The sequence below is a fragment of the Anolis carolinensis genome, unplaced genomic scaffold (genome assembly GCF_035594765.1).
Source record: "Anolis carolinensis isolate JA03-04 unplaced genomic scaffold, rAnoCar3.1.pri scaffold_10, whole genome shotgun sequence".
Lineage (NCBI taxonomy): Eukaryota > Metazoa > Chordata > Lepidosauria > Squamata > Dactyloidae > Anolis > Anolis carolinensis.
The window spans coordinates 64,220-79,771 of NW_026943821.1; the positions used below are offsets into that span (position 1 = coordinate 64,220).

The 15,552-nt window shown below is 38.7% G+C and overlaps 1 protein-coding gene and 1 long non-coding RNA gene across 7 annotated transcripts in view; both read right to left on the bottom strand.

Moving 5' to 3' along the window:
* The window catches only part of LOC134293832 (uncharacterized), a 29,684-nt gene extending 20,617 nt beyond the window's left edge, over nucleotides 1–9,067 (bottom strand). For 4 of the 6 annotated variants that reach the window (XM_062962707.1, XM_062962704.1, XM_062962706.1 and 1 more), the window contains exon 1: nucleotides 957–4,398. In XM_062962707.1, coding sequence (XP_062818777.1) covers nucleotides 1,191–2,498 — 1,308 coding nt within the window. In that variant the 5' untranslated portion in view covers nucleotides 2,499–4,398 and the 3' untranslated portion in view covers nucleotides 957–1,190. The other 2 variants (XR_010000801.1, XR_010000802.1) reach the window with 2 other exon arrangements.
* Nucleotides 9,068–10,677: 1,610 nt separating this feature from the next.
* Nucleotides 10,678–14,837, bottom strand: LOC134293836 (uncharacterized). The gene is made up of 3 exons (XR_010000804.1): nucleotides 14,622–14,837; nucleotides 13,293–13,375; nucleotides 10,678–11,715 (listed from the first exon to the last, which is right to left on the bottom strand). It is a non-coding gene; the product is annotated as an uncharacterized LOC134293836 (long non-coding RNA).
* Between the last annotated feature and the right edge of the window lie 715 nt (nucleotides 14,838–15,552).

A 15,552-nucleotide genomic window follows, 5' to 3' on the forward strand; every position in this document is an offset into this window, starting at 1 on the left:
ATAAAATAACATAATAATGCAAAATACTGTGAATTATAATAATATGAAATAACAGAATAATATAATAACGATGCAAAATAATAATAATATAATAAAATATGAAATAAATATAATATAATATCAAATAAGAACAAAATAATATAATATAATAATAATGTAAAATGATAATAATATAAAAACCAAATAATATAAGGATGCAAAATAATAAAAATAAAAATAATATAATATAAAATAACCACATAATAATGAAAAATCATATGTATAATAATATGAAATAATAACATAATAATGCAAAATACTGTGTATTATAATAATATGAAATAACAGAATAAAATAATAACGATGCAAAATAATAATATAATAAAATATGAAATAAATATAATATAATATCAAATAAGAACAAAATAATATAATATAATAATAATGTAAAATGATAATAATATAAAAACCAAATAATATAAGGATGCAAAATAATAAAAATAATAATATAAAATAAAATAACAACATAATAATGCAAAATCATATGTATAATAATATGAAATAATAACAACATAATAATGCAAAATACTGTGTATTATAATAATATGAAATAACAGAATAAAATAATAATGATGCAAAATAATAATATAATAAAATATGAAATAAATATAATATGAAATAAGAACAAAATAATATAATATAATAATGTAAAATGATAATAATATAAAAACCAAATAATATAAGGATGCAAAATAATAAAAATAAAAATAATATAATATAAAATAACAACATAATAATGCAAAATCATGTCTATAATAATAATATGAAATAATAAAGAAATAATATATTATAAACGTGGTGTAACATAATATGTATGATAATAATATAATATGAAATAATAACACAATAATTTATAATATAATCTAAAGGCCTTTTCCTGCCGTTCTCCTCAGCGGCGCTTCGCTCGCCTCACTCACCCCGGCCGCCATCTTGGCTGTTCCCTTCCCCGGCTCTCACGCGCCAGGCCACGCCCCTTGCCCCGCCCCCAAGTCCCGGCAGGTCCATCACGCAACCCGTCCCTTCCGTCGCCAACCCTGACACATCCATGGACCTCATATTCAAAAAAACATAATAATACGAAACGATTATTAATAAGCTCGAAGACTATATATCTCTGATATTATATAATTATTTATTTTGTATTATTGCGGCTACGATGGGAAACGCCCCCGCACTACATATCTGCCAGGACGCGCTTCGACCAATGAGGGAGCGAAGGAAGGGGAAAGGGGCGGGACCTCCCAAGCAACAACCAATGGGAGAAGAGAGCGGAGGCGGAGGGGGGAAAAGGCGGGATAGGAGGAACATAGAGGTATGAAATGAAAAGAGCGCCCCCGCAATGCGGAAATGGAACATAGAAGTATGAAAAGCAAAGAGTGCCCCGCAATGCAGAAAAGGAACCTAGAGGTATGAAAAGTAAAGAGCGCTCCTGCAATGCGGAAATGGAACATAGAGGTACGAAAAGCAAAGAGCGCCCCCGCAATGCGGAAAAGGAACATAGAGGTATGAAAAGCAAGGAGCGCCCCTGCAATGCAGAAATGGAACCTAGAGGTATGAAAAGGAAAGAGAGCCCCTGCAATGCAGAAATGGAACATAGAAGTATGAAAAGCAAAGAGAGCCCCTGCAATGCAGAAATGGAACATAGAAGTATGAAAAGCAAAGAGCGCCCCTGCAATGCAGAAATTGAACATAGAGGTATGAAAAGGAAAGAGAGCCCCTGCAATGCAGAAAAGCAACATAGAGGTATGAAAAGCAAAGAGCGCCCCTGTAATGCAGAAATGGAACATAGAAGTATGAAAAGCAAAGAGCACCTCTGTAATGCAGAAAAGCAACATAGAGATATGAAAAGTAAAGAGCGCCACTGCAATGCAGAAATGGAACCTAGAGGTATGAAAAGGAAAGAGAGCCCCTGCAATGCAGAAAAGCAACATAGAGGTATGAAAAGCAAAGAGCACCCCTGTAATGCAGAAATGGAACATAGAAGTATGAAAAGTGTAGAGCACCTCTGCAATGCAGAAAAGCAACATAGAGATATGAAAAGTAAAGAGCGCCCCTGCTTTGAAGAAATGGAACATAGAGGTATGAAAAGCAAGGAGCGCCCCTGCTTTGATGAAATGGAACCTAGCGGTATGAAAAGGAAAGAGAGCCCCTGCAATGCAGAAATGGAACATAGAAGTATGAAAAGCAAAGAGAGCCGCTGCAATGCAGAAATGGAACATAGAAGTATGAAAAGCAAAGAGCGCCCCTGCAATGCAGGAGTGGAACATAGAAGTATGAAAAGTAAAGAGCGCCCCTGCAATGCAGAAATGGAACATAGAGGTATGAAAAGTAAAGAGCGCCCCTGCAAGGCAGAAAGACAACCTAGAGGTATGAAAAGTAAAGAGCGCCCCTGCAATGCAGAAAAGCAACATAGAGGTATGAAAAGTAAAGAGCGCCCCTGCAATGCAGAAAAGGAACATAGCGGAGCATTGGATGGACCAGCCTGGGCGCAGAATACAGTAGAGTCTCACTTTTCCAACATTTGCTTATCCAACATTCTGGATTATCCAACGCACTCGACCTTTTAGTAGTTAATGTTTTCAATACATTGTGATGTTTTGGTGCTAAATTCGTAAATACAGTCATTACTACATAGTATTACTGCATATTGAAGTAATTTTTCTGTCAAATTTGTTGTATAATGTGATGATTTGGTGCTTAATTTGTAAAATCATAATGTAATTTGATGTTTAATAGGCTTTTCCTCAATCCCTCCTTATTATCCAACATATTCGCTTATCCAACATTCTGCCAGCCATTTATGTTTGATAAGTGAGACTCTACCGTAATACTATTGGACCTCCGAGGCGGTCTTCCATGGTTGTGGGCGAAACATGAGGAGAGAATGCTTCACGCTTGCCTCCAACATGCACGAGTTCTTTCTTCCTCCCACCCTGGACATCATCCCACAGATAGATAATAAACCCCTCTTGCCTGGTTTCCAACAGACCTCACGACCTCTGAGGATGCCTGTCAGTAATGTGGGCGAAACGTCAGGAGAGAGTGCTTTTTGGATGGCCTTCTGTCAGGAGGGCTTTAATAGTATCCTTCCAGTCAGGCAGACTGGGGTTGGACTCGATGGGCTTCGGGGCCCCTTCAAACTCTAAAATTCTATGACAGGCTTGATGTTCACCTGTCGGGAGGGCTTTGATGGTGTCCTTCCAGCTTGGCAGACTGGGGTTGGACTAGATGGCCTCCAGGATCCCTTCCAAATGTAAGATTCTATGCCTCTAAAGCCTTACTTCGCCATAGAACTAACAGTGAGGATGAATGGCCATCTCTCAGGAGGGATCAGATGGTGCCTTCCCACCTATAACATGTCTTGGTGCTTAATTTGTAAAATCATAACCTATTTTGATGTTTAATAGGCTTTTCCTTAATCTTTCCAACATATTCGATTATCCAACGTTCTGCCGGCCCGTTTATGTTGGATAAGTGAGACTCTACTGTACATACAATATATTATATTATTAGTACAGCACAATACAAGCATTATATATTATTATATTGTACTATAGGACTATATTGCAATATTATTAGTAACATTACATGTAATATAAATATATCATTATAATAGTATTATTATATTGTAATACATCGGAATATTATCAATATTATATGTATATTATAATATTAGTACAGCACAATATAAGCATTATATATTATTATATTGTACTCTATGACTATATTGCAATATTAGTAACATTACATGCAATATATACAATTATAAGTGTATTATTACATTGTAACATCAGAATATTATCAATATTATATGTATATACAATATATTATATCAATACAGCACAATATAAGCATTGAATATTATATTGTACTATAGGACTATATTGCAATGTTATAGTAACATTACATCTAATATATACAATTATAATAGTGTATTATTACTATTAAATTGTATTACATCAGAATATTATATTATGTATGTACATTATATTAGTACAGCACAATATAAACAGATTATATTGTACTATACGAAATTGCATTAATGTAATTTAATGTAATTATTAAATTGTATTGCATCGGATTATCATCATTATATGTGTATGTGTATTATATGTGTATATAGTATAGTATGTTTGGGACTCCAACTCCCACAATGCCTAGCAGCCTGCCTACGGGTTGGGGAAGAGTCCAAAACACCAGGAGCGAAGGCCGAAGTGGGTTTTCCTGCCTGGGATTCCTTCCCTGCCTTGGCCTGCGAACGTTTGGAAGGCCACGCTCCCGGCTCCCTTCTCCTCCCGGGCCTTGGCGACGAGGCCTCGACGGAGCCGGGTCGCCGTGGAATCGGCCGCCCCGAACGACACTTACCGGGCCGGGAAACCATCTTGCCGCCCTGTGACGGAGGCCGCGCAGAAGTGAAGGGAATGCCTGCAGTGGGCGGGGGCCAAGCTCCCCCAAATATGGAACAGGCCGCGCAGCCGCAGAAGGGAAAGGGGTGCTTGCAGTGGGCGGGGCCAAGTTCCCTCAAATACGGAACAGGCAGCGCAGCCACAGAAGGGAAAAGGATGGTTGTAGTGGGCGGGGCCAAGTTTCTACCAGGGAGCAGGCCGCGCATGCGCAGGAGTGTTTGCAGTGCCTTCCCTGCTCCATGCTTGTTAGTCCCTGTGTAAACTTTCCCACAGGAAAGGCCCTGCAGATTAATCCTGCCAGAGAAGTCAACCCATGAAGCAACCTGGACACAGAATATTTTATTTATTTATGACAGTATTTCTTCCCAGACCTTCTCACCCAATAAGAGGAGACTCAGGGTGGCTTACAAATAGATAACACTTATAAACAATTACAATCACATTTCAACTCAATTTAAAATTCAAGTTACATTAAAACATTCGTAAAATTATTAACCTCATTTCTATCCCGCTCATTTATGGAGATGAGCAGCATACAAGATACATCCAGACAAAACTTCAATGCAAATAAAGCAAACATTACATAAAATCAATAGAAACAATCAACATATAAATACACTTTAGTGCCATGTAGGCAGAGTTAAATACTCTTTGGCAATGGCCAGATGTACTTGGGGTGCAAGAAAATTGTGGTGTTTATTAATAATAATACTTTATTTTTATACCCCGCTCCCATGTCACATGTAATAAAGTCATACATTAAAAACGATATAAATAATAAAACAATATAACAGAATATCAGAACAATGAGTCTGAGCACAGTGCAAAACTTATAGTGTTTCTCTTGACTTTATTTGTAGAAAACAAGGTTTATAAAAGGCAGCAGCACAAACTGTATTGTAATCTAGATGTTTAAGGCTGTCAAAAATTAAACGTTTGAATAATAACCAGAAAACACCTTTTTTTGGGAAGAGTTTTATTCTTGAACGCTGACATTGTTGGAAAGGGGTCAAGCTCAGCAGCCAGAAAGGCAAGGCGTCCTGCTCTCTGGGATCTCCTTCCTTCCGTCCGTCCGTCCATCTGTCCGTCCTTGGCTCTTGTCCAGGAGGAGCCCCTCCCTCGGCGATTCCGGAGACATAGAACAAGGGAGAAAACAAGTGTCAGAAGGGCTGAACCAAGGGAGCATCTCGCTTTTGGGGGCTCTTGGGAACTGTGGCTTTTTCTACTAGGATCCCCTTCCACCAGGCATTTATTTATGGGGAGCGGGGGTCCCTGCACAGAGAAAAGGGGGTCCTAAGGGGGTCCCACGTTTGCATCCAGAACCAGGCTCCCTGTTGCATGAGGAACGCGGCTGCCGGGGAGGGAGGGCTGTCCGTTGGCCCTGGGCGGATGGCGGAGGGGCTTTCTAGGCCGTCGGATTGGGGGAGAGCGGGGACCAAACACTGGGGTCCCGAGGGGGGGCGCTCCCAGCGCAGGGCAGGGACAGGGTTAGGGTTCTTCCCACCCGAGGCCCGGAGGCCCCCTCCCAGCTTGGTTCTTGCCAACAGGCAAAAACAGCCCTATTTAAAATTCCTGCTCTAGTTAGAAATGGGTTAGTAGGGTTAGCAGGTTAAGGTTAGTTCAGGTATTAATCTGAGCTGCTACGAGATGTTTAAAATGCCCGTGACGTGAGCTGGGAGCAGCCGCTCGGGTCCCCAGAGTTGTTTCCTTGGGTGCAAGGGTTTTAATATATATATTTATATTTTTATATCCCGCTGTCCCGCCAGCCGCGACCCCCTGCCCGTCTAGGGAGATCCGCCCACCCCCCACGATCTGCCCAGGGCAAAGGGAGGACCCGCCCGTCCCTGAGTGGGGCCTCAATGCCACACTCAAGCGGAGCTGTGAATGTGTTCCTCAAAGGAAGGCCTAGCGCACAGGGAGCCTGCTTTCTGATGCAAAGGTAGGAGTGAAATGCCTGGTCTGACACATTAATGACAGGGGATCTCAGTTGGGGGGCCCTCCCCCTAGCAACAACATAATACTAATAATACAATCAGTGGGGGGGCCCTCCCCCTAGCAACAACATGGTCCTATGTAATAACATTGTGCTAGAATAATAATATACTCTATTAATGTCATATGGAGACTAATATCAATATTAACATCTAATAACATTGTGCTAGGATAATAATGTACTCTATTAATGTCATATTGAGACTAATATGAATAACTAATATTAACATTGTGCTAGGATAATATATACTCAATGTCATATCTATACTAATATCAACAACTAAAAAAAACATCTAATAACCAAGATGCTCCTCCCCCAATAACATGCTATTCTAATTTATATTGTATATACAGTAGTCTCATCCAACACTCTCTTATCCAACATTCTGGATTATTCAACGCATTTTTGTAGTCCGTGTTTTCAATGCGTCGTGATATTTTGGTGCTAAATCCGTAAATACAGTAATTACTACATAGCATTACTGCATATTGAACTACTTTTTCTGTCAAATGATGTTTTGGTGCTTAATTTGTAAAATCATCAACTAATTTGATGTTTAATAGGCTTTTCCATAATGCCTCCTTATTATCCAACAGCGCAGGCTGGAAAGCAAGCCAGCTGCAATTAACTGCAATGAATCACTCTGACCAGGAGGTCACGAGTTCGAGGCCCGCTCGGAGCCTGTTTGTCTTTGTTCTATGTTAAAAGGCATTGAATGTTTGCCTATATGTGTCAGGTGATCCGCCCTGAGTCCCCTTTGGGGTGAGAAGGAAGAGCGGAATATAAATGCTGTAAATGAATAATAAATATCAACAAATCACTCTGACCAGGAGGTCATGAGTTCGAGGCCAGCCCGGTAAAATGCTGTAAATAAATAAATAAATATTCGCTGGCCCATTTATGTTGGATGACTCTACTGTGTGTATATATATGTATGTATGTATGTATGTATATATATATATATATACATACATACATATATATATACATATATATAAAATTTAATATATAATTATAACATATTGCATATACATATAATGTTCATATTATATTGTAAAACGATATACTAATAATTAAATATAATAATATTAATTATGTATTACATTTTGCATGTAATACTACTAATAATATTACCATATATTCATATAGTACAATATAGTAATTTACTGCCAGTATTGTACTATGGTAATAATATAATATTGTATGTAAATTTAATTTGTAAGCCGTTCACCTTGGGGGTGAGAAGGGCAGCATATACATCTAGCAAATAAATAAATAATGCAATATAATACTAACAATGATACAATATAATAATATGAATTACATATTATATATTAAATGTAATATTGCTAATAATGTTTCTGTATAGTGGTATAATGCAATGTAGTATATAATGCTGATATTGTGCGATGCTAATGATACAGTGTATGTAATACACCTATCTGTATTTTATGATGTGTTTTATGAATACTGATGTAAGTTAATGATGATTTATATTGCACTGTATGGTTTTTATATATGCGTTTTATTGTTAAGCTGCCCTGAGTCCCCTTTAAGGGGAGAGAGGGCGGGATATAAATATTGTAATAAATAAATAAATATGTAAATATAACTTGTAAGCCGCTCTGAGTCCCCTTTAAGGGGAGAGACAGCGGGATATAAATATTGTAATAAATAAATAAATATGTAAATATAACTCGTAAGCCGCTGAGTCCCCTTTAAGGGGAGACAGCGGGATATAAATATTGTAATAAATAAATATGTAAATATAACTCGTAAGCCGCTCTGAGTCCCCTTTTAAGGGGAGAGGGGGCGGGATATAAATGTAACAAGTTAATAAATACAAAAATCTCCTTTTACCAGGCTGCAAATTCATCATATGGGGTCCCCCCATGCCTGGCTATGCAGAATAGGCTGTAGCCCATAGGCCTGCATTTAGGTTAAGATTCTCCCAGGCATCCTATTAAAAATAGAGGGTCCCTCACCTTGCGTTAACCAAAGGGGTTCCCACCTGCTAGGTTTGGCTTTAAACGCAGCGGGTCCCTCAGAAGCCTGGTTTTAAATTAATTGCAAACCTCCTTTAACGAGGGTTTGCCTTACAAATGGAGTTTTCCACGTGGAAAGGTTGGCATTAAAAGGGAGTCTACGTATACCTTGAATGGATTTTAACTGAACTAACCTATCTGTATTTTATAATGTGTTTTATGAATACTGATGTAAGTTAATGATGATTTATATTGCACTGTATGGTTTTTTATATATGCGTCTTATTGTTAAGCCGCCCTGAGTCCCCTTTTAAGGAGAGAGAGGGAGGGATATAAATATTGTAATAAATAAATATGTAAATATCACTTGTAAGCCGCTCTGAGTCCCCTTTTAAGGGGAGAGAGGGCCAGATATAAATATTGTAATAAATAAATATGTAAATATCACTTGTAAGCCGCTCTGAGTCCCCTTTTAAGGGGAGAGAGGGCGGGATATAAATATTGTAATAAATAAATATGTAAATATAACTTGTAAGCCACTCTGAGTCCCCTTTTAAGGGGAGAGGTCGGGATATAAATATTGTAATAAATAAATATGTAAATATCACTTGTAAGCCACTCTGAGTCCCCTTTTAAGGGGAGAGGTAGAATCATAGAATCATAGAATCATAGAATAGTAGAGTTGGAAGAGACCTCAAGGGCCATCTAGTCCAACCCCCCGCTAAGAAGCAGGAAATCGCATTCAAAGCACCCCCGACAGATGGCCATCCAGCCTCTGCTTAAAAGCCTCCAAAGAGGTCGGGATATAAATATTGTAATAAATAAATATGTAAATATAACGTAAGCTGCTCTGAGTCCCCTTTTAAGGGGAGAGAGGGCGGGATATAAATATTGTAATAAATAAATACAAAAATCTCCTTTTCCCAGGCCTCAAGTTAATAATCTGGGGTCCCCCCATGCCTGGCTATGCAGAATAGGCTGTAGCCCATAGGCCTGCATTTAGGTTAAGATTCTGCCAGCCATCTTATTAAATATGGAGGGTCCCTCGCCTTACGTTAACCAAAGGGGTTCCCACCTGCTAGGTTTGGCTTTAAACGCAGCGGGTCCCTCAGAAGCCTGGTTTTAAATTAATTGCAAACTCCTTTAACGAGGGTTTGCCTTACAAATGGAGTTTTCCACGTGCCAGGAATAAATACCACGTGCCAGGCCCTTTAAAAGGGGGTCCAACCTTGAATGGATTCTCTTTGCAAGCGCTTGGCCGGAAGCCCCAAACTGCTTTCAAGGCATTTACAATGGCCAATCGCCGGAGTGGGAGTCCCCGATCTATTGGGGAAGAGTCCCCGTGGACCCCAGCTGTACATGTGTATGTGTGTTGTGTGTCATGTGTGTGTGTGTGTGTGCAAGGCAGCCGTGGAGCTGGAAGGAGTGTCTCACCTGGCTTAAGGGCTCCGCTGTAGAATCTCCTTCCCGGAATCTTCTTTTTACCTGTGTTGCAGATCCTTCCCAGACAAGAAGGATCCCTCTCGGCCGATGGGAGATGGTGTCCGGCAGGAGCCCTCCGGGAGTCCAGGCACATGGAACGGGAGAGAAAACAGTGCATCTATACCCGACTTTTCGTGAAAACAGCCTAAGATATCTCCCCATGGCTGGCCTTACGGGTTAAAAGAAGCAAGGAAATCCCCACATCTGGCCTTAAAGATTAAAAAAACCAGGGATTTCCCCACGTTAGGGATTTAAAGGTTAAAATAACCAGGGATCTCCCCACGTAAGGGATTTAATGGTTAAAATAACCAGGGATTTCCCCACGTAAGGGATTTAACGGTTAAAAAAAACCAGGGATATCCCCACGTAAGGGATTTAACGGTTAAAAAAAACCAGGGATATCCTCACGTAAGGGATTTAACGGTTAAAAAAACCAGGGATCTCCATATTGCCTGGTATTACGTGAAATAGGAGAGCTCTATAAGGCAGGCCGCCTTGGTTTAACAGATCTCTATAGGGCAGGCCGCGTTAGTTTCTGGATAGGAGATCTCTATACGCCTAACTTTAAGAATAGAGGATCCCCTTTAACCAGGCTTTAATTAGGAATAGTGGTCCCCTGGGTGTGTGGCCTTACATAAATAAAAGTGGGTCCTACATAATAACAACAACAATAATAACAATAATTTTATCTGCTTCCTGGTATTTCTTTTTCCTGGAATTAATAATAATAATAATAATAATATCTGCTTCCTGGTATTTCTTTTTCCAGGTGCCTCGAATCAATAATAATAATAATAATAATAATAATAATAATAATTTTATCTGCTTCCTGGTATTTCTTTTTCCAGGTGCCTCGAATCAATAATAATAATAATAATTTTATTTTTGTACCCTGCCACCGTCTCCCCAGAGGGACTCGGGGCGGCTCACTGATATAAAACCAGCCTACCATGCTATCGAATACAAACAATTAAATTTAAAAGGAATTAACAAAAATCACAATCATGATGCCTATGTTTGCAGTAAAAAAAAAAGGTTCGCCACGTGCTAGGCGTTGGCATGAGGCACACGGCTCTGGTCTCCCCTTGAGTGTGGCCTCGAAGCTCCGCCCGGGGAGGGAGGGGGCGTCCGTTGGCCCTGGGCGGATGATATACAAGCGGCAGGGTCCATGGGTTGGGGGAGAGCGAGGGGCCCAGCCCTGGCCCCGTGGGGAACACTGAGGACCAAGAGGCTGCTCTCAGGACACCTTAGGGGCCTTTTGCAATGTCCTTCCATGGGGGCCCTTTTATGGGGGGCCAGGAGGCCCCCTCCCTTCCCAGCTTGGTTCTTGCCATCAGGCAGAACACAGTCCTATTTAAAAGGGCAGGGTACCCTATTTACAATGGTGTTAGTAGGATGTTAGTAAGTGAGTTAAGGTATTGATATTTTTATTTCTAAGTTGCAAGGACATCTTAAAATGCCCGTAATGTGTGCTGCCCCCCGCGATGCCAGGGCGGGGCCCCCCGCTGACCCCCAAGCTGTGACCCCTACGGCCCGTATAGGAAGACCCATCATCTGCCTAGAACAAAGGGAGGACCCGTCCGTTCCCGAGTGGGACTTCTTCGATGCCACACGCGAGGGGAACCGTGTGCAAAGGTAACCCTTTTTTTAATGCAAAGATAGACATTAAATGCCTACCATTACACCAATTACCCTGAAAACGACCTTTTTTGGGAGGCAGGCGGTGTCCTTGCGAGGGTGTCTTCAAGCATCTTCCGTCCTCTGTCTCTCGACCTTTTGTTTCTTTCTTCACGTTGACTTGAATTCAGCGCTGGGAGAAGAATGAGTGGGAAGAAAGCATTCAGAAAAAAAAACAGGCATTGTCTTCTATCTATTTTGCAAGGCCAGGAAGGCAGTTCCCATCTTGCCTCCTGTACCTGTAACATGCTATGCTAATAATATAATATGTATTATGTATATATAGTATATCGTATATAATATACAATATAATAGACAACGATATATAATAATATATTGAATATACATACAATATATTATATTATTATAATATTATATGATAATATTATATTATTATTAATATATTATATTATTAATATAATATTATATTCAATATAATATATTGAATATACATACAATATAATACAATATAATATTAATTATGTTATGTATTACCTGTAATATTTTTAATAACATTACAGTATGATGGTGTAGTACAATATAGTTATATATAATGCTATTATTGTGCATGCTAATACTTTCTATGTACATATAAAATTATATATAATATATAATCAATATCATTATATTGTGTTGTTATTATATTTTATTACATTACAATATTATTATCAATATTATATGTATATACATTAAATCATTATTATAAATTACATTGTCCATTATATACAAATACATATATACACACACACACACACACATATATATATATATAAAATTTTCAGCATAGCATGTTATGGGTCTTAAGGCTGGAAATAAATCAGATTGGTAAAAAAATGCAATTATTATTCTACTCCTTTCCTCTAGAAAGCTGTCTGAATTTTCAAAAATGTTGCCATGTGTTGTCAAAGGCTTTCATGGGTTGTTGTGAGTTTCTGGGCTGCCACCTCAAAAAGCAGGGCCAGCTAACACCTCCAAACACAGGATTCCCCCAGGCAGGAAGCAGCCAGGCCTTGAAACTGCAGGCCATTCAATGCTAATCAAGGTGGCCAATAACAGCATTCACATTTGCCTGCAACAGACAAGGGTTCTTTCTCCCACCCTGGACATTTCGCAGACATATAAAAGCCTCACCACTCCCTTAGTTTCCAAGCCATAGATGTGGGCAAAACGTCAGGAGAGAATGCTTCTGGAACAGCCCGGAAAACTCACAACAACCCAAAAATTACGCCTTTTTTTTCTTCTCTGGAAAAGACCTTGTAATTTATTTATTTTTTGATATAATATATATTATATATTAATATAGTACAATGTAAGAAATAATAATGGGTTTCCAGAAGCATTCTCTCCTGACGTTTCACCCACATCTCTGGCAGGCATCCTCAGAGGTTGTGAGGTCTGTTGGAAACGAGGCCAGTTATATATAAAAGCCTCACCACTCCCTTATAGTTTCCAGCAATCTATGGTTTCCTGCCATAGATGTGGGCGAAACGTCAGGAGAGAATGCTTCTGGGGCATAGCCATACAGCCTAGAAAACTCACAACGCAAAATTTTAGCCTTTTTCTTCTTCTCTGGAAAAATCTTGTAATTATTTTTTTTGGTTGGATATAATAAAATATATTAAAATATTAATACATAAAATAGAAGTGAAAAGAAATGATCTGGATAAGAAATAAATCAGATTATAATAAATAAAAAAGAACAATATTCACCTGGTCCCTTTAGAAAAAGCTGTGGAAATTTTCAAAAATTTTGCCTTTATTTCTTCCATCCGTTTCACAAGGCTTTGCCATTTCTGAGGGAATAATAAGAAGAGATTAAGGAAAAGCCTATTAAACATTAAATTAGGTTATGATTTTACAAATTAAGCACCAAAACATCATGTTATACAACAAATTTGACAGAAAAAGTAGTTCAATAGGCAGTAATACTATGTAGTAATTACTGTATTTAAGAATTTAGCACCAAAATATCATGTATTGAAAACATTGACTACAAAAATGCGTTGGATAATCCAGAACGTTGGATAAGCGAGTGTTGGATAAGTGAGACTACTGTATTTGTAAATATTTTTTCCAAATATTTTCCTTATTTTTGGCAAATATTTCCACAAATATTTGTATGATTTTTTGGGTGAATATTTTGTGAATATTTTATTTCAATGTTTGTGAATGTTTTCATGATTGATTTTTTCTGAATGTATTTGTGAATATTTTTGTGAATATTTTTGTGAATATTTTTCCCCAAATACTTTGCTTATTTTTGGCAAATATTTCTGCAAATATTTTTTTATTTTAATATTAATATTTTTATGATTTTGTAAATATTTCAGTGAACATTTTTTCCCCTGAATATTTAACTGTACAGTAGAGTCTCGCTTATCCAAGTTTCTGGATTATCCAACCCATTTTTGTTTTCAATATATCGTGATATTTTGGTGGTAAATTTGTAAATACAGTAATTACAACATAACATTACTGCTTATTGAACTACTTTTTCTGTCAAATTTGTTGTAAAACATGATGTTTTGGTGCTTAATTGGTAAAATCATAACCTAATTTGATATTTAATAGGCTTTTCCTTAATCCCTCCTTATTATCCAAGATATTCGCTTATCCAAGCTTTAGCTTGAATAAATGAGACTCTACTGTATTTTCTATTTCAAGGCTTTGTGACATGAGACGATTTGAGGCAAAAAATAATGAAATATTAATAAATGAAATATTTTCTTCTTTCTGTTTCACAAAGCCTTTATCCACCCTTATCTTGTGCTATTTGATGCCATTTTTGATAAAATTAAGATAAGACTAATATATAAAATAGGCATTTTCCTCTTTGTATTTCAATTTTGAGGAGATTCCTGAGGTAAAGAATCCCCAAAATAACAAGGAAAGCGACATAAAATGAAGTGGGATTGGAAGAGAAGCCTTTCCTGAGGTAAAAGTGATTCCCAAAAGGAAAGGCGTCTCTTTAAACTCCAGATTAATTTCAAAGGAAGTCAAATGAACCAGGTGAGCCTGTAAAAAGGGGCCCTTATTCACCTGCTTCAGAAACGGAGCCTGTCTCTTCGGGCCTTCTAGCCGCGGCTGCCCTTTCTTTCTTTCTTTCTTTCTTTCTTTCTTTCTTCCGACCCAGGCCTTCAGAATGGCTCCCAGGCCAAGCTGCCTTCTCTCTCGGCGTCCCGAGATTGTCTGAGGCAAATTTTACAATTTACAGCCAAGAAGAAGCCCCGCCTCCAAAACGGCCGTTTTTTTTTTAGCCTTGGTCCCACCCCTTTGCCATCTGTCGCCGCCCGATTGGACGATTCTCCTGCTCGCCAATTTGGGCGCGAAAACAGGGCGCTGCTTGACGCATGCGCACTCCGTTGTCATTTAAAATATATGTTAGCCTCCCAATCCGGCCGCCTTTTTGGCCTTGGTCCCACCCCTTCGCCATGTGTCGCCGCCCGATTGGACGATTCTCCAGCTCGCCAATTTGGGCGCGAAAACAGGGCGCTGCTTGACGCATGCGCACTCCGTTGTCATTTAAAATATGTTAGCCACCCAGTCCGGCCGCCTTTTTGGCCTTGGTCCCACCCCTTCGCCATGTGTCGCCGCCCGATTCGACAATTCTCCCGCACGTCACAGGCTGAGACAGGTCAAATTGGGCGGGAAAGAAATAATAATTGGTTTTCCAGAAGCATTCTCTCCTGACGTTTCGCCCACATCTCTTATGCAACTTATCATTTAGCACTGGTATGTGACAGAATACGAATAATATAACATGCTAGTGGTGCATTATACATATTGTGGTATATGATTAATATAGTACAATGTAAGAAATAATAATTGGTTTTCCAGAAGCATTCTCTCCTGACATTTCGCCCACATCTCTTATGCAACTTATCATTTAGCACTGGTATGTGACAGAATACGAATAATATAACATGCTAGTGGAGTATTATACATATTGTGGTATATGATTAATATAGTA